Source organism: Protopterus annectens, chromosome 14.part0 (assembly GCF_019279795.1).
Source record: "Protopterus annectens isolate FY-2018-M chromosome 14.part0, PAN1.0, whole genome shotgun sequence".
Lineage (NCBI taxonomy): Eukaryota > Metazoa > Chordata > Ceratodontiformes > Protopteridae > Protopterus > Protopterus annectens.
The window spans coordinates 1109959047-1109986485 of NC_056748.1; the positions used below are offsets into that span (position 1 = coordinate 1109959047).

A 27439-nucleotide genomic window follows, 5' to 3' on the forward strand; every position below is an offset into this window, starting at 1 on the left:
AGAACAAACTCCTGGCATTATGTTTGTATGATGACAGCAGTTTTATAAAACCAGCATGGGACTGCAGTGCAAACCTGGCACAGCCTTCAACAATGAAGGTCAGTATAAGTACTTATCCTTGTATCTTATGTGATAATTATCACATAATGGTGATTATTAATTATTAATCCTTATGTGATAATGGAACTGCTGCTGTGAATTAACACAGGTCCTGGTCTTAACTGACTTCCACATGGACTTAGTATATGAAAATATGGTGGCATGGTACATGGGCAGAATAGCACCCTGCAAAAACTATAGGTTGGGTTTTGTTTTACAATTTTATTTGTATCAGTGGCTGTGAGATTATTTTTTTTCTTTCATGTTTCTGTCCTGTTTCCTGGAAGTGGTTGGTCATGGTGTGTCACATTTGTGAGGAAGTGCCTTTTATTTTCTGTCCTGTTTCCTGGAAGTAGGTTGGTCATGGTGCTGTCACATTTGTGAGAACTGCCTTTTATTTTCTTCCTCTCTTTTGTGTCTGTAATGAGGATTTGTTCACAGAACGTGAACCCAAAGCGTCTAACTACTAATGTGTAATTTAACACTACATCTGAAAGTGGTCACTTCAGTGTTGGTTTGCGACATGATGGGGATAGAACACATGAGTGTGACTTGTCTTACTTTTGTCTACCTTTCTTTCTAGACACTTTATTATCCAATCAGCTTCTATTGCTAGCCTTGCCCTGCAATAGGACATCATGAGATTTGAATTTATTTATTTTTACCGTCTCTTACAGATGGAAACTATTTTTTTTTCCTCCCAACTCAATTGCCTGCCTTCCACTTAACTTGAGTTCTTCCTGTACCCAGGTCATCAGTCTTAAAAGGATAGTTTATTCCACTGCATCCTGGAGTCTGATATCACCTCGGTTTTCTTCACCCATTGGGAAGCACTGGATTTTACAGTCAGTTCCTACAAACTCATGAAGTCCAGCCCCAAGCCATGTTTCCTGTTATTTATAGACTGAGCTTTACTACTTACTGTTGCATGGAATTTTTCTTTGCCCTAAATGATGCCAGTCAAGCAAGCTGTAAATAGATTGACCAGAAACTCACCTAAGAATTCTGTACTGTAAATTGTTGCTGGACTAATTTTATTCAGAGTTGTGCACTGTTATTTTTGATTCACTATATAGTTTTTCATATCTCTGCTGAGTTTTGTCCCACCTTCCCCTATTTTCTGTGTGTCTTAAGTTGGTATAACTGTTTTTTTACAGCTTGTGTCATCTGACTATCTGAAGGATTACTTGAATAAAAACAGACCCTGTTAGTCTGCATACCATTGCTGGAACCTGTGTCTAACAGAGTTGGTTGGGAGGTTGGCATAATGGTTAAGGTGTTTACCTTACAGACACAAGGTGCAGGGTTTGATTCTCACATGGGGTAATTGGCTAGGCTTAAAATGGCACACAAGGGCACTTAGCCTAGTACTAATCTATGAACTTATGAATCTGGAAATATACAGAGCTAAGTATATTTTTTTGGTTCTTCAGAATTGTGTACTGTAAATTGTTGGTGGACTAATTTTATTTAGAGTTGTGCACTGTTATTTTTGATTCACTGTATAGTTTTTCAGATCTCTGCTGAAAGTGTTTAGTCCCACCCACCCTTCCTATCTCTGGTTTGTTGTTTAAATTTGGTGGCTTTTGCAGTTGTCTTCCCCACTGTAGATTTGATCTGGGACACTCCCCGCAGTCCCATCTCTTTACCACATTCTACCTAATGCACTCTTTTCTGCACGTGTTTTTAGTCATTTTTAATTTAATTGCATATTTTAAACTGTGTTTGGTCTAATATTGCTACATACTCAAGTGTGCTAGCTTGAACTGCATTTGAATTGTTTTTAACTGCTGTTTTAGTTACTTTTCTGTTAAAAAAAACGGTAAGCCTGTTTCCTACCTTACCTGTAACTAGTGTAGTCCAGATACAGATTTGCTGTATCCAGGACTGTATGCAAGCTTCTGAGCCCCCCCCCCCAAGCTGTTCTGTGTTGGGGGGGAAGCCTTCTAGCTTCTCAGTGTGAATGGTAAGCACTAGGTAACCTGTCTACCACATAAGGAGGGGTTCTGGCCCAGATATTGTAGTTACTGGCCGTCTGGGCAATCTTTTCCATCACTCTCAACTTTCTGATTTGAAAGCCCACAATTGCACTTTTTTCTTTCCTGTAACTAGTCTAGTGCAGATACAGATTCTTAGTTTTAGCACTTGAATTTGCTTATTCGTGCTCAGCACTTGTTCAGAACTTGTTGTAAACACTAAATAAAGCTACTAATTACTATAGCACTACACCTTCCTCAAGATTTACCTAGAGGAAAAACAGTTTTGCACTTACTTTCCTCACTTGTAGGAGAAAAACAGCTCTTGTACTCACTTTCCTCTTATCTAGGAAGGAAAACATATTCAGGCATGTTCAAGCGGGTCAGCTCAGTGTTCTCTCCCTGTCTATCTGATGAATCTGGGCATCTTGGGGCAATGTAGAAATTAAGTTTCATGTACACAGACAACTCTCTCCTCCTACAACCTGCTGAGAGATGCACTTATCTACAGCCAAACTGGAGATAAAGCTCTCTCCAGCCAAGACTGAACTTGACATTCAAGAGGAGAAGGTAAACGCACCACACCACACTTATCACATAGTCTCACTAAATCTACACCATCAAAATCCACACACATAGATACACAAAACATTCACAGAGGCTCTCAATAATAATCTGCCCTTTAAAGCAAGAGAGACGTCAAAAGCAGAAACACAAGCAACTTCCACCCCTAACACATACCAAGAGCGGCCCACATAGCCCACAGACTCAGTGTGCCACTCCACCACAACCAATAAGGCAAAACAATGCATCCAACACACACTAGTCATAGGTGACTCTATAGTCAGGCACACACTGATATCCCACTCACCAGGCTAAACAAGGAGAAAGTTACTGTCAGCTGCCTGTGGTGCCAGGATCCGCCACATAACCCACGCCTCAGGTCACTCCACAACAAATACAAATATGACTCTGTCATTGTGTCCATGTTGGGTATGTGAACAACTTGAGGCATTACTTATCTTTGGACTACATGAAAAGAGACATGGAAGCCGTTCTCTGATCTTGTAGCCCAGGCAGGAGTATGACTCCTAGCCCTAAGTAGCATTCTGCCATTAACCCAGGAATGATACACTTAAGTACAAGGACAAATGAGTGGCTTCAGCAATTGGCTAGCAGCTTCTGGTGTGTCATTCTAAGGGGATCCAGTATCTGTCTGCTTGGGATGACATGGTCGACGGGCCACGATGCTTTGCCAGAGATGGCCTGCACTTGTCGCCCCTGGGATTCTGGATACTGGCTTAGGCTCTTGCCGCCCCTATAGTGCCTTTTTTAGGCAAGGCTCAAATGACAAATTCACCACCGTAACAGGAACAGGCAAGCAAAAACTGAGGGTAATGCTACTCAATGCTAGAGTTTAAATCTCAAAATGCACTTACTCAAGGCACTCCATAAAATGGAGAACATCGATATCTGTGCAGTGACAGAGTCCTGCTTTCAAGGCTGCAGAGAGCACCCCTGCACTACCAGGCTATAACTCATACCACACTTTTCAGCCATGTAACCTGGACCGAATACCAAAGCGGAGGTGTGTCCATATTCATTGGGATATCCACACCTCTGGAGGCTAGTTACCGCTCAGCATAATGCATCCGATGTTATCCAAGTGCAACTAACTCTGGGCAAAACTGCAATCCAAATTGTGGCGGCTTGCCTACAGATCCTCGACCAGCCCCAAGATTCCCACTCCTCTTTTCTTGATGTACTGGAAAATATTTAGGGTTCAGCCAAACACCCTAATAATGGGTGATTTCAACTACTCCACCATTGACTGGGTAAACTACTTGTGTACCAACTCCTTCAAACAATGCTTTCTGGAATTCATAAACTCCAATGCCCTGGATCAATTTATCCACACCCCCACCAGGGGCAACAATATCCTAGACCTAGTCATTACCAACATGAGTGAACAGCGTTCCACACCTGAAGTGAACTCCTCATTGGTCCAATCCGACCATAAGCTAATCACCCTTGATATCCACATCCCGCCCCTACCCCCTATTAAGGAAACCACGTTAAAAAATTTCTCCAAAGCCAACTTCATGCTTCTTAAGACAGAAATGGTGAACTTCATGACACCTATGCAGATGGACAGTACAGTTATGACTGCTGAATCCTACACAAATGCACTCTATAAGTACTTACACAAGTGCATGGATTGTGCTATCCCAAACAGAACCAAGACGCTATCCTCCAAAAAGAAGCCAATCTGATGGGTGGTCCTCTGCCATAAACAAACTGTACAACAGAAGGAAGAAAGTCCATTTACTGCAAAGTGAGTAAAATCCCATGAGTGGAAGAGATCCCTGAGTCAGTCTCTGGTAAGAAGCTGAGATCCCTTATAAGATCCTCCAAAGCTAGCTATGAAAGAAAACAAAATTGCCACAGATTCTAAGGACAACCACAGAAGCATTCTATAGCTATGTCAAGAATCTCATTAGCAACACCTACTGGGATCTGCTCCAGGTTTGCAGCAATAACAATGGCCCGCGAAATTACAGAACCAGCTGATATTGCCAACATCACTGGCGAGATAGGATCAGTGCCAACTTTACCCCCTCCCTAAAGGGCCCATATCTATACAGGAAGAATGCAGGTCCCTGTAATCACAACTATGCAGGTAAAAGCTGCACTCTCTTAAAGCCAAAACCACAGCATCTATGGGACGGACACAACCTCCCAGGCTGCATTTTACATGAACTTCAGAATGAACTGGCTCCCGGAGGTAAGCTGTAGTTGCTTTGAGAACTGATAAGCTGCACTTCCCATTTCAGCTCTCTTACTCTCATTACAATTCCTGACAGGAATTTTACAAAATAATATTTAATTTGAAGAAATATTTATTACTAACTTATTTCTAATAACTTTGAGCATCTACAGGAAAACTTTAAAGATTTGTCAGAATTTGAATAATTCATGTCAAATTAATTACTGGGAAATCGGCACCAATATCAGCTTTACAGCATGAGTCATCTAAGGAATTTAGCCAACGACTCTTCTCTCAGAAAAGAACTACAATCTCCTATTACAAATATACAAGAACTTACAATAAAAGAAATTGGCAGAAATGGACAATAAAATAGATTAGGTTGGGGTGGCCTAATGGTGAAGGTGTTTTTCTTTACAAACACGCAGGTACAGGGTTTGAGTCTCACAAGGATAATTGGCTAGGCTTAAAATGGCTTTCGCCAAGAAGGGCAGTTGGCTTACTATGAACCTATGCTATACTTTTAAAGAAAAGTGCTCACAACAGCTAGAACAGCTTCAATAAATGTTTACTCTGCAGAAAGGACAGATACCACTTATTGAACAGTCATTAAATGACATTGACACTAGAGTCCAAATAGAGAACAACAAACTGAATTCTTACTTCAGCAGAACACATATTTACTAGAAAAGCATGATGATATGGAAAATCGAACAAGAAGAAATAATATTAGAATATATGGTCTACCAGAAAAATCTGAAGGGGACAATATGATAAACTTTCTTACCACCTGGATACCAGATGTAATAAAATTACCTAAAGCTCTTTCATATGGTATAGAACATGTGCATAGATCACTAGCAGCTCCTGGAAATACTTCTTCTCCAATTAAGAAATAGCCAAGATCCATAACTGTGAGACCTTTTTCTACATAAGATCTTATATTAAGAAATGCTTGGGCAAATTCTTCCATCAAATACAAGGATTCATTAATAAGATTTGACAACGAATATTCTACAAAGGTGGTTTCAAAAAGAAAAGAATTTCTAAAAATAATAAAAACCTTGAAGAAGCTAAACGTGAAACCCATCTTTTATTTCCAACAAGACTGAGGAGTTTTCTGCAAATGGATAAAAAAGTCTTTGAAACAGTAGATTCAGCAGTAAGGCCGCATACCTTACCAACAATAACATCCAAACACAAGAAGAATCTATGGACTGGGCAGTTAGTACTCCAAAGAGAAATGCTGAAGTAAATAACTGGAAAACTGATGAGCAAAGAAAAAACTAAAAAGGACAAATAATCTTACATTTTGTTATAGTCTGTAAAAGTTTAAATAATGCAAACAACAAAAGAAAGTTCTTTCTGTCTTCAAGTCGCTATGGAAACACGGGTACTGTTTTCAATTATACTTGAGATAATTAAAGTTAATATAAACTCAGATGCATCTAACTCAATCACACCTAATATAGTAAGCATAATTTAAACATTACTTCATTTTTCATTATTGTCCATCTATTTTCATTTCCTTGTAATCAGAGTAATCGACAGCATTAACTTGATGTTCTCAATTTTCTTTTTTACTTTCTTCTCTTTTTAATTTTTCTCAACATATAAAAGAGTCCTCATTAACTTATAATGTTTTATCATTCAGTACATGGTTATTTTGCTTAATAGGCCGTTATAGTAATAGCTATTTGTATACTTTATCAGTTACATCTCTGGCTACATTCCTTTCTATAAGTTTAAAATGTTCCTGTTTGGGTAAACAGTAGTGCTGGGTGGGAGTAATGTTGTTTCTGATATGAAGTATTTCAGTTTAGATGTAGCATTAAGGCTAGTTTAAATAGCCTTAAAAAATGTTTTGTACTTTGACTCATTTGCACATTATTAATGTGGTGTAGTGCAGAATTTGTGAGATGATATTTGCCTTCTCAGCTATAAGCCGAAGATGTGTTGTGGTTCCAGACATCCGGAGTTAAGTGACAGTTTTGAGTTACTAGGATAGCCTGTTATTTTTGTCTTGCAATGGGAAATATGGAATAACGTGTTTAAAATGCATTTTTGGATGTAGTGCAGATACAGATTCTTAGTTTTAGCACTTGAATTTGCTTATTCGTGCTCAGCACTTGTTCAGAACTTGTTGTGAACACTAAATAAAGCTACTAATTACTATAGCACTACACCTTCTTCATTACCTAGAGGAAAACAGTTTTTGCACTTACTTTCCTCACTTGCTTAGAGAAAAACAGCTCTTGTACTCACTTTCCTCACTTATCTAGAGGAAAACATATTCAGGCATGTTCAAGGGTCAGCTCCCAGTGTTCTCTCCTGTCTATCTGATGAATCTGGGCATCTTGGGGGCAATGTAGAAATTGCTTCATGTACACAGACAACCCTCTCCTCCTACAACCTGTGAGAGATGCACTTATCTAGCCAAACTGGAGATAAAGCTCTCTCCAGCCAAGACTGAACTTGACATTCAAGAGGAGAAGGTAAACACTTGCACCACACCACACTTATCACATAGTCTCACTAAATCTACACCATCAAAATCCACACATAGATACACAAAAACATTCACAGAGGCTCTCAATAATAATCTGCCCAAGCAACAGAGACCTCCAAAGCAGAAACACAAGCAACTTCCACCCCCCTAACACATACCAAATGACACATAGCCCACAGACTCAGTGTGCCACTCCACCACAACCAATAAGGCAAAACAATGCATCCAACACACACTAGTCATAGGTGACTCTATAGTCAGGCACACTGATATCCCACTCACCAGGCTAAACAAGGAGAAAGTTACTGTCAGCTGCCTGTCGGGTGCCAGGATCTGCCACATAACCCACGCACTCAGGTCACTCCACAACAAATACAAATATGACTCTGTCATTGTCCATGTTGGTGTGAACAACTTGAGACGTACCTCTTTGGACTACATGAAAAGAGACATGGAAGAGTTCTCTGATCTTGTAGCCCAGGCAGGTATGACCCTAGCCCTAAGTAGCATTCTGCCATTAACCCAGAATGATACCACAGTACAAGGACAAAATGAGTGGCTTCAGCAATTGGCTAAGCTTCTGGTGTCATTCTAAGGGGATCCAGTATCTGTCTGCTTGGGATGACATGGTCGACGGGCCACGATGCTTTGCCAGAGATGGCCTGCACTTCTCGCCCCTGGGATTCTGGATACTGGCTTAGGCTCTTGCCGCCCCTATAGTGCCTTTTTTAGGCAAGGCTCAAATGAAAATTCACCACTGTAACAGGAACAGGCAAGCAAAAACTGAGGGTAATGCTACTCAATGCTAGAGTCTAAATCTCAAAATGCACTTACTCGAGGCACTCCATAAAATGGAGAACATTGATATCTGTGCAGTGACTGAGTCCTGCTTCAAGGCTGCAGAGAGCACCCCTGCACTACCAGGCTGTAACTCATACCACACTTTTCAGCCATGTAACCTGGACCGAATACCAAAGGCGGAGGTGTGTCCATATTCATTAAGGATATCCACACCTCTAGGCTAGTTGCTCAGCATAATGCATCCGATGTTATCCAAGTGCAACTCACTCTGGGCAAAACTGCAATCCAAATTGTAGCTTGCTACAGATCCCCGACCATGCCCCAAGATTCCCACTCCTCTTTTCTTGATGTACTGGAAAATATTAGGGTTCAGCCAAACACCCTAATAATGGGTGATTTCAACTACTCCACCATTAACTGGGTAAACTACTTGTGTACCAACTCATTCACACAACGCTTTCTGGAATTCATAAACTCCAATGCCCTGGATCAATTTATCCACACCCCCACCAGGGGCAACAGTATCCTAGACATAGTCATTACCAACATGAGTGACCGGCATTCCACACCTGAAGTGAACTCCTCATTGGTCCGATCCGACGATAAGGTAATCACCCTTGATATCCACATCCCGCCCCCACCCCCTATTAAGGAAACCACGTTAAAAAATTTTTCCAAAGCCAACTTCATGCTTCTTAAGACAGAAATGGTGAACTTCATGACACCTATGCAGATGGACAGTACAGTTATGACTGCTGAATCCTACACAAATGCACTCTATAAGTACTTACACAAGTGCATGGATTGTGCTATCCCAAACAGAACCAAGACGCTATCCTCCAAAAAAAGGAAGCCAATCTGATGGTGGTCCTCTGCCATAAACAAACTGTACAACAGAAGGAAGAAAGTATTGCAAAAGTGAGTAAAATCCCATGAGTGGAAGAGATCCCTGGTCAGTCTCAGTAAGAAGCTGAGATCCCTTATAAGATCCTCCAAAGCTAGCTATGAAAACAAAATTGCCACAGATTCTAAGGACAACCACAAAGCATTCTATAGCTATGTCAAGAATCTCATTGGCAACACCTAGATCTGCTCCAGGTTGCAGCACAATGGCACGAAAATTACAGAACCAACTGATATTGCCAACATCCTGGCAGATAGGATCAGTGCCAACTTTACCCCCCTCCCCCTAAAGGGCCCATATCTATACAGGAAGAATGCAGAGTCCCTGTAATCACAACTATGCAGGTAAAAGCTGCACACTCTAAAGCCAAAACCACAGCATCTATGGGACCGGACAACCTCCCAGGCTGCATTTTACATGAACTTCAGAATGAACTGGCTCCCGGAGGGGCGTGGCTAGGTTGCTGAACTGATAGCTGCACTTCATTTCAGCTCTCTTACCTCATTACAATTCCTGACAGGAATTTTACAAAATAATATTTAATTTGAAGAAATATTTATTACTAACTTATTTCTAATAACTTTGAGCATCTACAGGAAAACTTTCGTTGTCAGAATTTGAATAATTCCTGTCAAATTAATTACTGGGAAATCGGCACCAATATCAGCTTTACAGCATGAGTCATCTAAGGAATTCAGCCCACGACTCATCTCTCAGAAAAGATCTACAATCTCTTATTACAAATATACAAGAACTTACAATAAAAATTGGCAAAATGGACAATAAAATAGATTAGGTTGGGAGGGTGGCCTAATGGTGAAGGTGTTTTCTTTACAAACACGAGGTACAGGGTTTGAGTCTCACAAGGGATAATTGGCTAGGCTTAAAATGGCTCGCAAGGGCAGTTAGCTTACTATGAACCTATGCTATACTTTTAAAGAAAAGTGCTCACAACAGCTAGAACAGCATCAATAAATGTTTACTCTGCAGAAAGGACAGATACCACTTATTGAACAGTCATTAAATGACATTGACACTAGAGTCCAAATAGAAGAACAACAAACTGAATTCTTACTTCAACAGAACACATATTTACTAGAAAAGCATGATGATATGGAAAATCGAACAAGAAGAAATAATATTAGAATATATGGTCTACCAGAAAAATCTGAAGGGGACAATATGATAAACTTTCTTACCACCTGGATACCAGATGTAATAAAATTACCTAAAGCTCTTTCATATGGTATAGAACATGTGCATAGATCACTAGCAGCTCCTGGAAATACTTCTTCTCCAATTAAGAAATAGCCAAGATCCATAACTGTGAGACCTTTTTCTACATAAGATAAAGATCTTATATTAAGAAATGCTTGGGCAAATTCTCCCATCAAATACAATGATTCATTAATAAGATTTGACAACGAATATTCTACAACGGTGGTTTCAAAAAGAAAAGAATTTCTAAAAATAATAAAAACCTTGAAGAAGCAATTGAAAACCCATCTTTTATTTCCAACAAGACAGCGTTTTTCTACCAAATGGAATAAAAGTCTTTGAAACAGTAGATTCAGCAGTAAAATACCGTACCAACAATAACATCCAAACACAAGAAGAATCTATGGACTGGGCAGTTAGTACTCCAAAGAGAAATGCTGAAGTAAATAACTGGAAAACTGATGAGCAAAAGAAAAAAAAAACTAAAGGACAAATAATCTTACATTTGTTATAGTCTGTAAAAGTTTAAATAATGCAAACAACAAAAGAAAAGTTCTTTCTGTCTTCAAGTCGCTATGAAACCGGTACTGTTTTCAATTATACTTTTGAATGTTAAAGTTAATATAAACTCAGATGCATCTAACTCAATCACACTAATATAGTAAGCATAATTTAAACATTACTTCATTTTTCATTATTATCCATCTATTTTCATTTCCTTAATCAGAGTAATCGACACGTAACGATGTTCTCAATTTTCTTTTTTTACTTTCTACCATGTTCTATACCATATGAAGACAGAATCAGTATCTATAATCACTTATTTTACACCTATTTATTTATCTTATACTCCCCTCTCCCTTTTTCTGACTATCTTTCTAAACTCTTAACCTATATCTTTCCCTACATTTGATCCACATTTTCAGCTTCCTATCTCCTGTATATAACCTCTATATTCCACTCCCCCAATGGCCCATTCTCTCAAACCTTCCCTGAAAAACTGTCTTGTCTCCTCTTCCTTATTTCTCCTTCTATCCTTAACCCACTCTCTCACTGCATACGAACACTACACTCTAAAGCTCAATGTGACCTATCTACAAACACTCCCCATCACAGATCCCCTCAGCCTTTCTCATAGTAACATTACCTCTACCTCAGCCTATTTGCTTCCCAAGTTCCATAGGAACACCCATGTTTCTACCCCCCCAATAAGCTATCCCCACCCAAGTACTATAAATACTTAAAGATTTCATCCATTCAAACCATAAACATTTTAACAGGTGGAGATATTCATCCCAATCCTGGTCCACCCTTACCAAATACCAATCTACAGAATCCATCATTTAATAATGCTACCTCTTCTTTCATAATTCAGAACTCTCTCAGTATAGCACATCTTAACATTCGTAGCATTAACAACAAAGTTAGTCAACTGCATGCTCTCCTTCAGGTTTATCCATTTGATATCCTTTGCCTTACTGAAACTTGGCTAAAACCTTCCACTCATGACCTAGAAATAACCCCTCCTGGATATAATATACTAAGATATGACCGTACATCAAAAAAAGGTGGCGGTGTAGCTATCTTGTTCAAATCTGATCTTCATATGATGTATCACTTCCCTCAAATACCAATGCTGAGACCCTTACTATCAAACTGCAATTGAATAGCTCTAAAGCAATCTATATTGTCTGCTCTTACATCCCTCCAGGAAGTAATATTAGCACCCTAGAAAACATTCTCAGTAGCCTTTCTACCCAATTACCACAAGAAACAATTGTCCTAGGCGATTTTAATATAGACTGGACCTTATGTAATTCCCCCACCCCTAACACCCATATTAATCTATTTGGTTTCAATCAAATAATAAACTTCCCACTAGAATCCACAAACCAAATAGCAAAGAATCTACTCTTGACTGGATCCTTATAAATAGTCACCCAGATACCTATAAGGTAGGATCTCTCCCAGACATTAGTGATCACATGCTAACCTTTATCACTAAACAAAAGAAATATAGCCCAAAAAGGACAATTTTGTCACCTATCGTTCTAAAAAACATTTCCATGCTGAGAACTTTATTAATGAACTAAATGCATGTAACTGGTCATCTCTGAAACTACTTAATCTAGATGAAGCAATCTCTTACTTCAATTCTACTTTCCTTCATATTCTAAATAACCACGCTCCTTTCCGCTCCTCTAGAATCAGGACAAAATAGCCCCATGGCTCACAAAACAGACCAAAGAAAAAATGTTTCTTCGAAATAAAATATGGGCAAGATGGAGAACCTCTAAAAGCTCTGTTGATCATCTATACTTTAAGCAACTAAGAAATGCTGTCAAAAAGGATATAATCTCAGACAAAAAAAACTACTACTCCCACCTGCAACATTCACACTCCAATAATCCTAAAAAATTCTGGTCTGGCATTAATAAACTTCTCAAACCAGGACATGCCACAACTCCTTCCCCCTGCTCTATTCCAAGTAGTAATCCTCTGCAAATAGCTAATGCCTTTAACAATTACTTCATTGAAACTATTCAAACATTAACTCAAACTCTAGTTCCCATGTCCCCCACTCCTACACAACACACAAATTGTCCCTTTCCCTCCCTTCATCTGCAACCTGTTCCCATCTCCTTTATCTGCAAACTCCTTCAAAACTCAAACCCTGCACTCCCTCTGCTGATTGCCTCCCAGCAGAATACCTTCAAATTGGAGCCAAAGCCATAGCATACCCTGTTTCTATCTTGATAAATAGATCCATCTCTGAAGCCTACATCCCCTCTATTTGGAAATTCTCTCATATAATCCCTCTGCACAAAGGTGGTAAATCTACTGAGATCTCCAACTACCGTCCTATTGCTCTACTCTCCCCACTAGCCAAAATTATGGAAAAATGTATTCACCATCAGCTACTCCAGCACCTTCTCCAAAACAACTTGCTTGCTAACTGCCAACATGGATTTAGGCCCTTTCATAGCACTACTTCTGCCCTTTTAACTTTTACTGATTGCATAAATAGGAATCGTAATAACCGCCTCTCAGCTGCCCTATTTATTGACCTTTCCAAAGCCTTTGATATGGTCAATCATAACCTACTTATCAATGTGCTAAAGCCCAATCTCTTGACCCACAAGCAATCCTTTGGTTCAAATCTTATCTGGAAAACAGACAACAAGCAGTACTCTGGGATAATAATCTATCCACATACCTCCCAGTAAGCACTGGAGTTCCTCAAGGTTCTATCCTAGGCCCTCTTTTCTCCATCTTTATTAATGATCTCCATACTGTTTTTCCACAATCCACCTGTATACAATAGCTGATGACTCTACTCTTATCTGTACTGCCAAGTCTTCTTCCTCTCTCCACACCCTTACACAAAATGTATTTAACACAGTTGAAAACTGGTTCACACAACGCTGCCTTCTTCTTAACCCTAAGAAAACTAAGCTACTACTCTTTACTCCCACTATAAAATCTCCTCAGTTCCACTTCACTATTACCTCTGACAATGGAACCTGCATTTCCCCCGATTCTACTGCCCAACTACTTGGACTAACTATTGACCATAACCTCACCTTCGATGCCCATGTTAATAATATTATAAAAACTGTTAATAAAAATTAGGCTCCTGTATAGAATAAAACCCTTCCTTACACCTCTAGCTAAGAAATCCATAGCCCAGACTCACCTTACTTCCACCCTTTTATATGCTTCTGCCATTTACACCAATCTATCTAAGCATAATCTCACCAAACTTGAAACTAGCTACAATAACATAACCAGATTTGCCACTGGCTTCCATACAGAACTCATCACTGCCTTAACCTTAAACAACTCAGATGGTTAGAACTACAAAAGCATCTACAATACAATCAACTTGTGATTGCACAAAAATCCTGCACCATCCTCTAATACTCCCATCCTTACTACTCTGATCTCCCCTTATAAAAATCTTTCAACACTACGCTCAGCTAATAAACTTCTTATTGCCTGCAACCCTTCTAATAACAAAGCAGGCGATTCCCTCTTCTCCAATGTTGTGGGTAGAAACTGGAACAAACTTCCAAATACACTCACCTCACTCTCATCCTCTGTAATCTTTAAAAAACACCTTAGAGACCACCTTAAAATACATTGGCTTTGCCCCTGCTCAAAGCCTGATTGAATCTACTTTTCATCTCTCCCCTCCCCTGGTTCTTACTTTCCTGCTTCCTTAATCAATTACCCTCCCATATCTTATGAACAACACTATAACACGTTTCCTAATGTTAAATTGTTAACTGTTTAATTGATTGACTTCACATGAACCCTACTAAAGCATTTGATTGACTTCACATGAACCCTACTAAAGCATTAAGACTTGTTTAATTTTTTTACTTCTACTCTAATGAAACGTTACATTATTCACAATTTATTTTTTTCATGTCTTATTTTGTAATGTAAAACTAATCTTTTTTATAATATTTTGAATGTATTAATTTACTTATGTTGGAGCTTTTCTCCTCGGGCCTCTACTGAAAAGGGATATGTATCCAGCTAGACTAGCCCGGTCAACAAATGTAAATAAATAAAAATAAATAAATAAATAATTCTCTTTTTTTAATTTTTTTCTCAACATATAAAGTCCTCATTAACTTATAATGTTTTATTCAGTACATGGTTATTTTGCTTCATAGGTATAGTAATAGCTGTTATATACTTTATCAGTTACATCTCTGGCTACATTCCTTTCTATAAGTTTAAAATGTTCCTGTTTGGGTAAACAGTAGTGCTGGGTGGGAATGTGTTGTTTCTGATATGAAGTATTTCAGTTTAGATGTAGCATAAGGCTAGTTTAAATAGCCTTAAAAAATGTTTTGTCTTTGACTCATTTGCACATATTAATGTGGTGTAGTGCAGAATTTGTGAATGATATTTTACCGCTATAAGCCGAATGTGTTGTGGTTCCAGACATCCGGAGTTAAGTGACAGTTTTGAGTTACTAGGATAGCCTGTTATTTTTTGTCTTGCAATGAAATATGACATAACGTGTTTAAAATGCATTTTTTGGATGTGAACTGTATACAGCAGACTAGAGTGGTCACGTGAACAGTGCATGATCTTGTCAGGAAGGGAGAGAAAAAAAAAAAGAGAAAAACACACACCTTTTCCCGCTTGGTTCTCGAGACAGCATAACAGTCATGAATACTGTTAGAAACTCGAGTTCCTTATTGTTTGACGCATTTACTTGTATACGTCATCCCCGGACTCTATCTAATTGACGTCTAATCAGGAAATATGCTCGGTTCACTTTTAAAGATATAGGAATCTAAATTTGATTTCTACTGAAATGGAAATAGTATATGTGGTTCATTTAAATATATCCAGTTCTTTTTTAAACATGCTTTCATGTTCTATAACCACCCTATTTAAGGTTTACTTATCGGAGGAACAGCATATGCTCATTTATCCATAGTTTAAATTCATTTTGTCTATTTACTGCAAAGTAGGTTAGAAATTTTCACCTGCAACATTATCAGACATAATACTTTAAATCTTAGCAGCTTTCATTATTTGACATGTTCTCCAGTTTACTATTTAAATACTACAATGAAAAACTGCTGAAGTTTTATTCTGAATTTTCATTCAATCATAAGGTTAAATTACTGGTGTTAAGTAAGCCAAAATTATATTCCCAACATCTGTTGTCAGCAGATAAACTCACTGATAAAGCTTCACTCTAAGCTGTAAGAGATAATATGCGATTTAGCTAGATCTTTAGTTTAGAAACTGTGGACAAATGCACTGTAGTTTTACCTTTGCACTGTATCTTTTTAGCTATACAAAGTCCCTCTGACAGTTGTTAAAAGTGTTAACAACAAAACACCCAAGCAAGTAACAACACTGTAAACAGTCCCTTCGATAAGGGAGACATCTAAATTTTAATCTTGTTGTCTCCAGCCATGGTAATTGTTTTTGAAAGCTGAAGAATGCACTCAGAGGAAGATATTTAATGTCCAGTAAAGAAATATTAATATATTTGTACACTGTATTGCATTCCAGTTTGTTAAACATGAAATATGATGTGGTTTCAGAACTATTCATGTTTTTGTTCCATTGTGACTTTGCAAGTACTACTCTAAACACTGGTTTCAGACTTGAGTAGTCTAAAAACACTTACACAACAAAGGTATTGTTTTGTACAGTAATGTCAGTAATAGCTTACAACTGATGTCTGCAATATACAGTTATGGATTTTACCCAAAAACTGTGCAAAAAGCATTTTAATTTATTTATCTATTGAAGTTGGTTAATGTCATTAACCATTTGTTTTCTCTTATAAATTTATTTTTCTGGGGAGAGAGAGAGGGAAAGAGAAAAAAAAAAGTACTAACAACTGTTATGAAAGGGTTGCCGTGTTCTCCGCAAAAGAGAAATATATGGTAGTTAAATAAATGATTCACCCTCTTGCTGTCATTTATGTACTTATAGAAGAAATGTAAATAAAATTACATTACAACTACCTGAAAAAGTAAAATAATGATAGCTGACGTTTTAAACACCTTAATTGCTGTATTACTATTTGAATTGGAAAACAGCTGTTAGTTTTGAATATATTATATAATATATTTTTATAAAATAACAGCGACTGCATTAAAAAGGTTAAATTAAAAAGACACACATTTTCCATATATATTAATATGGCGAATTAGCTTACACTACACAAGTTATCATATTAAATAAGCGGCCCTTTGTTCACTAAATACTAGTGAATCTCTTCTGTTTTTTAGAGCATGATGTTTGCGCCAAAACCCTGCACCCCATATCTACACCATATTTACCAGCTGTTCTTCTACCCCCCCTAGACTGACTTAAAATGGTATTGTTGGATCCTATTGTGGACCCTAGGGACATCTTGCACTTATAATGTTATAATCCTGTTGTCATTATAGTAGTTATAATCAATTTATATATAAATCGTTCTAATTTTCACAGAATGTATAATTCTGTATATTTTTTCTTAATATTGTTGAACATGAGAAAATGTTTATTAATACCCTAAACTATTTTGAAACGATACTACCTAATGTTTTGTACCTTTTCGAAACCTGATTAGAAATAAGTATTATTGAATTACAATAAGATAAAGAGTAAAGAATATATTTATATATTTTAGCTGATTGGATTATCTTAATACATTATTTAATCATCTTTATTTAAAACTAAGAGGATAAGAGAAACTGATCCAAATATTATTTGTGAGGGTAGAAAGTTTGTTTGGTTAGATTCACTAACCAAACAAGGAGGTATATTACCTCATAGTGATAGGGAATGGTTTTTAAGGTTAAGAATTACAAGTTTAGAAGTTCTTTTTTTTATTATAGGTTCATAGGTTCATACTAGGCTATCTGCCCTGGGGCAATTATAAGCCTAGCCCGATTCTGTATGGCTTACGCCACCCCTTGATTTGAGTATACTGTGCCCTTTTTAAGGTTTAGTTTACTGTGCCTCTGTCTAATAGTGACACGGGAGTAATCCCTGGGACAAACCTACGATCCCCCATCCACTTATCGAGATTCGTCTTGAAGAGATTCAGTGAGGTGCTCTGCCTCACATGAACTGGAATTCTATTCCAGAGCGAAGGGAGCCTCTGGGTTATGAACCTGTCCCTCCAGCAAGTTCTATTTATTTCTGTGCTGAGGTTCATGTCCCTCGAGCGTGTGGCTCTAAGGGATTTAGATTTACTGAGGTGGAGCATGTCCATTAATTCTGGATTTGACATAGCTTTGTATGTCAGGCATAGATCGCCTCAAGTAGGCGGTATGCAACTGAGTAGAGCTGGAGTTTTTAACCGAGCAGCATATGGCATCTGTTTGAGACCCTTGATCCTCTTGGTGAGATACTTTTGGGGTCTTTCTAATTGCTGCAGGTGTTGGGTAAGGTACATCCCAAAAGGGGCATTGTATTCTATGATGGGCCTGATGAGGGATGAATAAAGGCACGATTACCTCTCTTGATCTAGATGTGAAACCCTTCGTGATGAGGTGGGCTATGTAGAAGGTCTTTCTAACCACTTTGGCAATGTGGTTTTCAAAGGAGAGATTGCTATCAACTTGGGTCCCCAGGTCCCTAATAACTTTCTCTGTACTTAATGGGTTTCCGCCTATGTGGTAATTTGTGGGCACATTGTTTTTGCCAAAGGGTATGACTATGCATTTTTTGGCATTTAGCTTTAAACCATGGGGCTGGCACCAGTTATCTGTCTCTGTGAGACCTTTTTGAAGGATGTTTGTGTCAGCTGGAGAGTTGATTACGGCGCCCAGTTTGCAGTCGTCAGCGAACTTGGTGAGCCATAGTCCTCCCATGTTTGCCTGTACCTCGGAAAAGTATATACCGAACAAGAGTGGCCCCAGGACAGAACCCTGTGGGATGCCACTCGTGACCGGTTTCGAGTCTGACATGGCTCCAGCAACTCGCATTCTGTGGGTTCTGTCTTTGAGCCAGTTTGCGACCCATCTTGTGACATAGGGGTTTATATTTAAGCTGGATAGCTTATCTATGATGCCCGAGTGGGGTATTGTGTCAAATGCCTTTGCAAGGTCCAGATAGGCTGTGTGGACTACCTTCCCTTCATCTATGGCTTTGGTGACTGTCAACCAGGTTCAAAAGGCAGGATCTGCCCTTGACAAAGCCGAACTGGATTTCGTGACACTTTGGTGTCACTCAGAAACATGCAAAAACCATACAAGAAAAACATTTTTGAATTCTTTATCCAAGATGTAACTAAGAATAAACAATATTTGCATAAACTCACATTTAAAACAAACTCAAAACTAGGAAATGAAATGTTTATCCATAAATGTTAATGGTCTAAATAATAGTAATAAAAGGAGAAGCCTATTCAAATACATAAACTTACACAAACCACAAATAGTCTTCTTACAAGACACACTTATTAGATAGAGATATAAACAACTTAAATATTAATAATTACACAATACTTAACAAGTTCTCAATATAAAACAAAAAAAAAGGAGTAGATATACTACTTCGCAACACAACTAGAACACCTAAAATAATTACTACTCATCAAGATACATCGGGTATGTTTTGTCTAGCTTCCATAGAGTTAAATAAGAGAATCTATACTTTAGTAAATCTATATTGGATTCCAGGACTAGGATTAAGAACAGTTAAACAGCACTTTGAAGAGATAATACATTTAACTAAGGGTAGCCTGATACTGGCAGGAGACTTCAACTGTATAATAAATGAAAAAGATACAGATTCTAAATCTAAAAGAAGAAAATAACCCATCTCCAAGGTGCTTTTAAAATTTATAGATACACTATATTTAAAAGATATAAATGAAATTGCAGAACCAGACTCACTAATCTTCTCATTTTATTCTCAAAGATATAGAACTAACTCTAGAATTGATAGAATATATGTCACCAATGACCTAATAATAAAAATTGACAGTCAAAATTATAAATTGTCCCTTATCTGATCATAATGCCATAGTCTTTGAGATAGATCTTACTCCTTTTCATTCAAATCCCATTACTAGGATACCTTCCTATATCACACAATTTAAAGAATTTTATGAAGAAAAAATCAAAAACTTTCTAGAAATAAACTACACAGAGGATATTTCAGAAATATATGTCTGGGATTCATTAAAGGTAGTTACATATGGGAAAAAATTATCCTGGTACATAAATAAAAGGAAGTCATGGAATAAAGATATGCTAGACTTACAAAACAAAGCAGATGAATTGAAACTGGAAATGCAAAAGGGTAATACTACTCAAGTTCAAGAACTTACACAAATCAATAAGAAGTATGCAGAATTGTTACATCATAAGATTACGATTAACTTAGAAAAGATAAAAATAAACTCATACTCTACTAATTCAGCACACCTGAGACACTTAATAAAACAACAAAAAAAATCACATCTAAACAAATAAAAGAAATATATATTCCTAATACTAACAAAAGAGTTACGGATCTAAATGATATTTTAGAAGCATTCAGGCTTCAATTTAACTTCGATAATTCCCTAAACACCCAGGATACACCTACCAATGATATAAAAAAAATACTTAGAAAATAATATTCATATTAAATTAACACAAGAACAAATAGACATTATAAACAAACCAATTAATATGACAGAATTAAAATCACAAATTAAAAAGCTCAAGACAAATAAAGCACCTGGCCCAGACGATATGCTACTAGAAATGTATAAATTAATACCCAATCAAACCATATCCTTACTATTAAAAGTATATGATATTGGCAAAAAAGATTTGAATATACCACCCTCTTGGAAATATTCATTGATATCCCCAGTTATCAAACCAGATAAAGATGAGAAGCAGTGTTCCTCATATAGGCCAATATCATTGCACAATATATAGACTATAAGATGTTTATGACTATATACTCAGGATCAAACACTTTCTTCCTTTCTTAATTCACAAAGATCAAGCACGCTTTATTAAGGGAAGAAACACTTGAGATAATATTAAAAGAATACTAACATTAATAGACTATAGCAAACATAGTCCTAGATTTAAATGTAATCTCATTAGATATTAATAAAGCTTTTGATTCTGTTAACTGGAACTTTCTTTCACTAGTTTTAAAAGAATATAAATTTCCTTCTGATTTTAATAACCTTATCCAAGTACTATGTGAAAAATCTACTGCATATGTTAAACTAGGTTCACATAGATCAGGCCCTATAACAATCAAAAAAGGAACTAAACAAAGTTGCCCCTTATGACCATTGTTATTTGCATTACTCCTAGAACCCTTTGCAAATCAAATCAGATCAAGCAATAATATAAAGAGCATATGTATTAATAAAATGTTAAACCTTAAAATCCAACTCTTTGCTGATGACATACTTTTAACTCTCTCAGATGCCAATGAGTCTTTGAATGCTCTATTTAACTCCATGAATAAATTTCAAAATATTTCAGGCCTAAAATTTAATGAAAACAAAACTAAAATTATGCCCTGTAACTGTAAAAAATATATAAACAAAATATTTTCCAAATATATAGTAACAGAAATAAATTATTATACCTGGGAATAAATCTACTCAATGAATTAACAGATTATCTAATATTTAACTATAATAAAATACTAGACAAAATAGAACAAACAATTAGTTACTGGAATAAATACATCTTTTCAACAGCAGACAGATTATATCTTATTAAAGCAATCCTATTTCCCAAAATATTATACTTAATACAAAACTTTTCATTGCCACCTCCCAAATATATTATTCAAAGATACAATAAACTAATTTTAAAATGTCTATGGTTTCCAAATAAACCCCGTATAGCCTTAAATAAGCATTTACCAGATTGGGAAGATAGTGGAATTAATTTACCGGATATTGATTTATGTATTACCTCCTCTGTTATTAAAAATATAACACTGCGGTTAAATAATTCATACACATCTATATGGAAACAAGCCCATGAGCAGATTTACATAGAATTTAATTACAATCATATACAAGACGATTTAACAGTAATATCACCACCCCTTATATGGATGTTAAAAGATTATTTTTGAGGGAAAAAGAATAATATTAATAAATTACCATCAAACTATATAGGCTCTACACTATCAGTGTTCAAAACATATATAAACAAAATACCAAATATTAATTCTTGGATTTTTCTTATTTTTCCTATAGCTTTTACATCCAGTATTCTAGACACATCCCAAATCTCTAAAATTAATATACTCAAGAAAAAATCATTACTCTTTTGGCATCAACTTATAGAGAAAGGGAAAATATTAAGAAATGAACAGATAACTTACAATTATAATATAAATAAAGTCTACTGGTTGCTTTTACAAAATCTAAGACCTTTTCTTATAAATGAAATAGAACAAATGCAACCTTCAGTTAGACACGAAGCTCCAAAACTCATTGAATACCTTATTCTTATCACAAAACAGCCTTATCAGGGTACAGGTTATTTATCTAATATCTATAAAATTGTAAAAAAAAAACAAAAAATTATCATGAAAAATCATACTGGGATTATTATACTTTAATAAACAACCATCCTCCAATTGAAGAAGAAAAAATAATATTCTAAAATCTTCCAAATTTTTTACATTATCAAAATACTGGCAATTATTCACTTGGAGATCTACACAGAAGTTTCTGTACTCCACATAAGCTAGCCAGAATGTTTTCTAGTGAAGATCAGTGTTGGAGATGCCAAATCAACATAAAAGCAGACTGGCAGCATGTTTTTTATGAATGCATATGTCTCAATATGTACTGGAAGTCTATTAACTATTTTTTCAGACTGTTTATAATAATAATTTTCAATTAACAAAGTCTATAATTTTATTCAATTCTCCAATTCCAAACTGTGTACCAAAAAAGACACTAAAATTCTATGGTCACTATTGGCAATTTCATGTAAAATCATAACTATACACTGGAAAAGTGAGGCTTCTCCTACGTTCAAGGAATTTAAGAATTTAACATCAACAGTTGCTCACATGGAAATATTAACAGTGAAGAACAGAACTAAAAGATCTACTTCATACTATTACTCTTGGATGAAAGTACTGGAAATACTCGAAAAGATCGATGAAGATATATCATCTTATGTTTCTAACTTTATATAATATAGAATTTCAATGTTATTTGCATAGACACCAATGTAAATAGTTATGTAATTGTCTGAAGTTAGTAATGTTTTAGAATTGTAAATATGTTATTTATCTATATTTCATGTAATGTTTCTTAAGATATCTTATTTGAAATAATAAAAATATATTTAGTAGAGAGAATGAACTGGCTCCCCACCTAAGCACCATGTTCAGTCATAGCCTCATATCAAACTTTGTTCCCACTGAATGGCATACAGCAACAGTTATCCCACTCCACAAAGGGGGAGCCACCACTGATCCTGGAAACTTTCGCCCTATTAGCCTGATGAGCCTGGTCTGCAAGGCCATGGAACGTATCATGTAACTCATAAACAAAGACATTGGTAACCTCCAGACTCTGGATCCCATCCAGTTCGGGTTTGTGGAAGGCAGATCATGCCTCCTGAACCTGATCGATGACTTTGAGGCAGTCACCAAAGCCGTAGATGTGGGTAAGGTGCTTCACATAGCCTATCTTGACCTCGCCAAGGCTTTCGACACCATCCCCCATTCTGGAATTATAGCTAAACTCACTAAACTAGGTAGAAATCCCTACATCACAAGATGGGTTGCCAACTGTCTCACTGACAGAACCCACACTGTAAAAGTTACACACTCCAAATCTGACCTCAAACCAGTGACAAGTGGAGTACCACAGGGTTCAGTCCTGTGACCTCTCCTGTTTTGGTATCTACTTCTCTGAAGTACAGGCTTACACAGAAGGCCTCTGGCTAACAAAGTTCGCAGATGACTGCAAACTAGGAACCATAGTTGAGTCCCCAAATGATGTGGAAATCCTACAGAAGGGCCTTGCTGAGACAGATGCCTGGTGTCAGAGCCATGGCCTCAAGCTCAATGCCAAAACGTGCATTGTCATCCCCTTTGATAAAAACACTGTACCCATGAACTACTACGTAGACAGCAGTCTACTTAATACTGAATGTGTGATAAGAGACCTTGGGATCCAGGTGGACAGTAGTCTGTCCTTTGATAGTCACATTGCCACAGTAGTCAGGAAGTCCTTCTACGTGGCACACCTCATCATAAAAGGGTTCTCATCCAGGAAAAAAGAGGTCATTGTTCCCCTCTACTCGACACTCATTAGACCCATTGAAGAGTACAACGCCCCTTTTGGAATGTACTTCACAAGACATCTGCAGCAGCTGGAAAGGCCACAGAAGTACCTCACAAAGAGGATTACTGTCCTCAAACAAATGCCCTACATTGACCGTCTCAAAAAACTCAAGCTTTACTCCGTAGAGTATCGCCTACTCTGAGGTGATCTCTGCCTAGCATATAAAGCTATGTCAAATCCAGAGCTGTTGGACATGCTACACCTAAAGAAATCCCAATCCCTCCTAGCTACATGCTCTAGGGACCTAAGCCTTTTCACCACAATAAACAGAACCTGCTGGAGGGATAGATTCCTGTCCCAGAGACTTCCCATACTCTAGAACAGGCTATCCATCTATGTCAAGCAAAGTTCTTCATTAGCACTCTTCAAGAAAAATCTTGATGAGTGGATGGGAAATAGGAAATACACTCCAGGGATCACTTCTGTGCCTGTGCTCGGCAGTGGCACAGGAAAATAACTTTCTTGGGTGGCGTAAGCCAGGGAACCTTGTTGGCTAGGGTTACGTAGGCCCTCGGGCCGATAGCCCAGTACCTACGTATGAACTTATAAAGTGAGTTCTTATAATAATTTTTCTTTTATAAAGAATGAAGAATCAAGAGGCTGTCTTAATGAAACTGAATGTTAATCACTCTGATAACCAGTACCTGAATTAGGGAGCTTCAGTCCGTATGGCTGGAAATCCTAAAAACTGGTCACATTCTTCAAGTTTTCATTTTTTTGGTTTCAGTGGGATTGATCTGCCTTGTTAGCATGAGGTTGAATTAATGAAGGTACAAAACCGAATGATGATGTAACATTTTACCCAAGGAAACAAAGTAATACTGGAAGAAATCCTAAAAAATATAAGCTGTGCCACTTGTTTATGCATCTCTATTCTCCGATTAGTTTTGCAGTACCAACCATGTCTGTAAGCTGAGTTAATCTGTACTGTTTTTCAAATATGTTTTAAGAAATTTTCATGCTATCGCAGCGTAAGAATGGTTTTAAACTGTTCTTTTTCCTTTGTTGGTCTGTTTTATTTTTGCAGTTCAGAGTTTAAAAACAATCTGGAAAATATTCCATCGAGACCTGATGTGCTGCTTTTTTGGACAGAAACATACGTAATCTTATCTTGTCTTTTTTTTTTTTTTTTCCCAGAATTTCCGAGAATGCTAAGGCTGCTTCTAAGGAGCGTTTTCAGGTTATTCAGGACTTCATCAGCATGGTTCCAAAAGGAGAACAAATTGTGGTGGAGGTAGGTACTTGCCATTGAAGTGTGAGCTTTTTATTTTTATTTATTTTTTTACTCTTTTTGCCTCCACAATCTGCTCATCATCAGCACCCCCACAGTCTGTCAGTCCATTCGTTCCCCATTACCAAGGCAACGATCAAGTTCGAAAGGGCCATCACTCAAGCAGCCATCAGGGGTGGCTTAGTACCTTTGCAACTTAAGACTTTCTGCTTGCATGCATACAGTAAAGTGTTGCGGAGTAAATGTAAAATGCGCTGACTGTGGAGGTTGTCCCCTCAGTTCTGCAAGGGGCATTCCCTTCATGCAGCCCTGCTCCTGCCCCAAGATGCACCGAGAGGTGATTTCCACAGTCTCCTCCTTGGGGGAATTGCACTGCCTAGTGTGCCCCAGGTATGTGCAGCCTTCCCCATCCCAGGGGAAGTAAGAGGTCATGCCTTTTGCTCCTCTTTCTACTTACCTGGCTCTTCCAGTGCCTGGGCCACTAATCAAACCAGGTCTCATTCGGGGAGGGGTTCATCCTCTCTGCACCATGAAGCCAGGTTTAAAATGTGAATTTTAATTCTATGTATTGTGAGGACTGAGCTTTCTGTAGTGTTCCCAAAGGAATATGAGGGTCCTATGCATATGATTGGGGGTCTGTAGAACAAAACTGGATTCATTGCAGGTCCAGGAAATGTCTGTCATCTGTTTAGAAGTAACACTGATGTGCAGAGTACTGAGTTTTACCCGCAGTGGAATTTTACAAGTGCAAAAATGAATAAGGAAAAATAATACACTGACAGTGATCTGCTAAAATACAAAGCCTTTGTCCCACAGTGTCAGTAAGTTGAGGGTAGCAAGTGTTCCCAACTAAAGCAGACCAGCAGGCTAAAATCAAGCTAATGCATTTCTTTGCTGTGTTATATGGCACTGACTGAAATGGGAATACATAATTAGATGACCACTCAAAAGATATGAGAATCATCCCAAAGTTTTCTTTCAGTTCTTCAATATTTGTCTGTTTTCTTTTTCTCCCACGTGCTTACTCAAAACTTTGTTTTTTACTACTACTTTTGTATTCTATATATTGCTGTGATGCATGTTAACTTGAAATGTTAATTTCAACCTCACTAATGATTCTTCTAAAATCAAAAGAATCTTTTACAAAAGCCTGACTTTTACACACTAATTTTTGTAAAAAAAATTTTCACAAAAAGTGCCATTGCCTCCGTTTTGCTTCTATGCCTAGCCACAATTGGTCTAAGAGGAGACTTTTCTAAATTCTTATTAATTTTAGGCAGGCCAAAAAAACCTGCTTAACTTGTGCTTAATTCTAAGATATTCCCCAATATCAAAATAATAAGCCCCTCTAACAACCACTCTTCAGTACATGCATCTAGCATATACTATAAGATGCTTTTATATCTGACCAAGTTACTTTCATGTAAAACGTATTATCCAAAAACATTTTTAATTTTCTCACAATAAAAAATATTGTCCATAACCACTACTGCAGTGCTCATATCTGCTTTAGTCATGTATAAATCAGTATTGTTTTTCAACTCCAAAAAGCCTGTTTTTCCTTTAATACCCAAATTATAATATGGAAATTTGGTTTTAACTTCCAACAGTTTTCTAATGTCATTTTCAACTGTTAGTAAAAAGGCATCCAACTCAGGTCTTAATGGAGGTTTAAATAGATTCGGCTTCTTAAAACCATGATTCTCAAAGGCAATGTTGTCAGAAAATTAAATCTGATTTTTTTTAACACATTCTCTAAGAGCATTAATAGCGGTAATCAAATTAGTTCTAGCTGCTGGCACAAAAGATAAACCTTTACTTAATACTCTTAAGTGTTCTTTGTTAAGAAATGTTTTTGACAAATTAATAACTTTAAATGAGATTGATACAGTACCCTTTGAGCTTAAAAACCTCAGCTTTGGCCGGCTAAGAACTTGCTATATTCAACTGGACGTATAAGAGAATTTAAGTACCTTTATCTGCTCTTTTTTTTTCAAAGAAATACAGTATTTAAATTGATTTTAACTGGTGGAAGGAATATTAGCTGAACTGGAAGTTAGTCAGTGTTTGCTGAATTTTGTTATTTGCTAGTAATTACAGGTG

At 37.2% G+C, this 27439-nt stretch overlaps 1 protein-coding gene across 1 annotated transcript in view; it reads left to right on the forward strand.

Annotated features, from left to right (window-relative positions):
* Positions 1–27439, forward strand: part of PALD1 (phosphatase domain containing paladin 1) — a gene marked incomplete in the record, with an annotated part of 1459376 nt that overhangs the window by 697883 nt on the left and 734054 nt on the right. Inside the window, 1 exon segment of the mRNA XM_044056896.1 lies at positions 25243–25339. Coding sequence (XP_043912831.1) covers positions 25243–25339 — 97 coding nt within the window.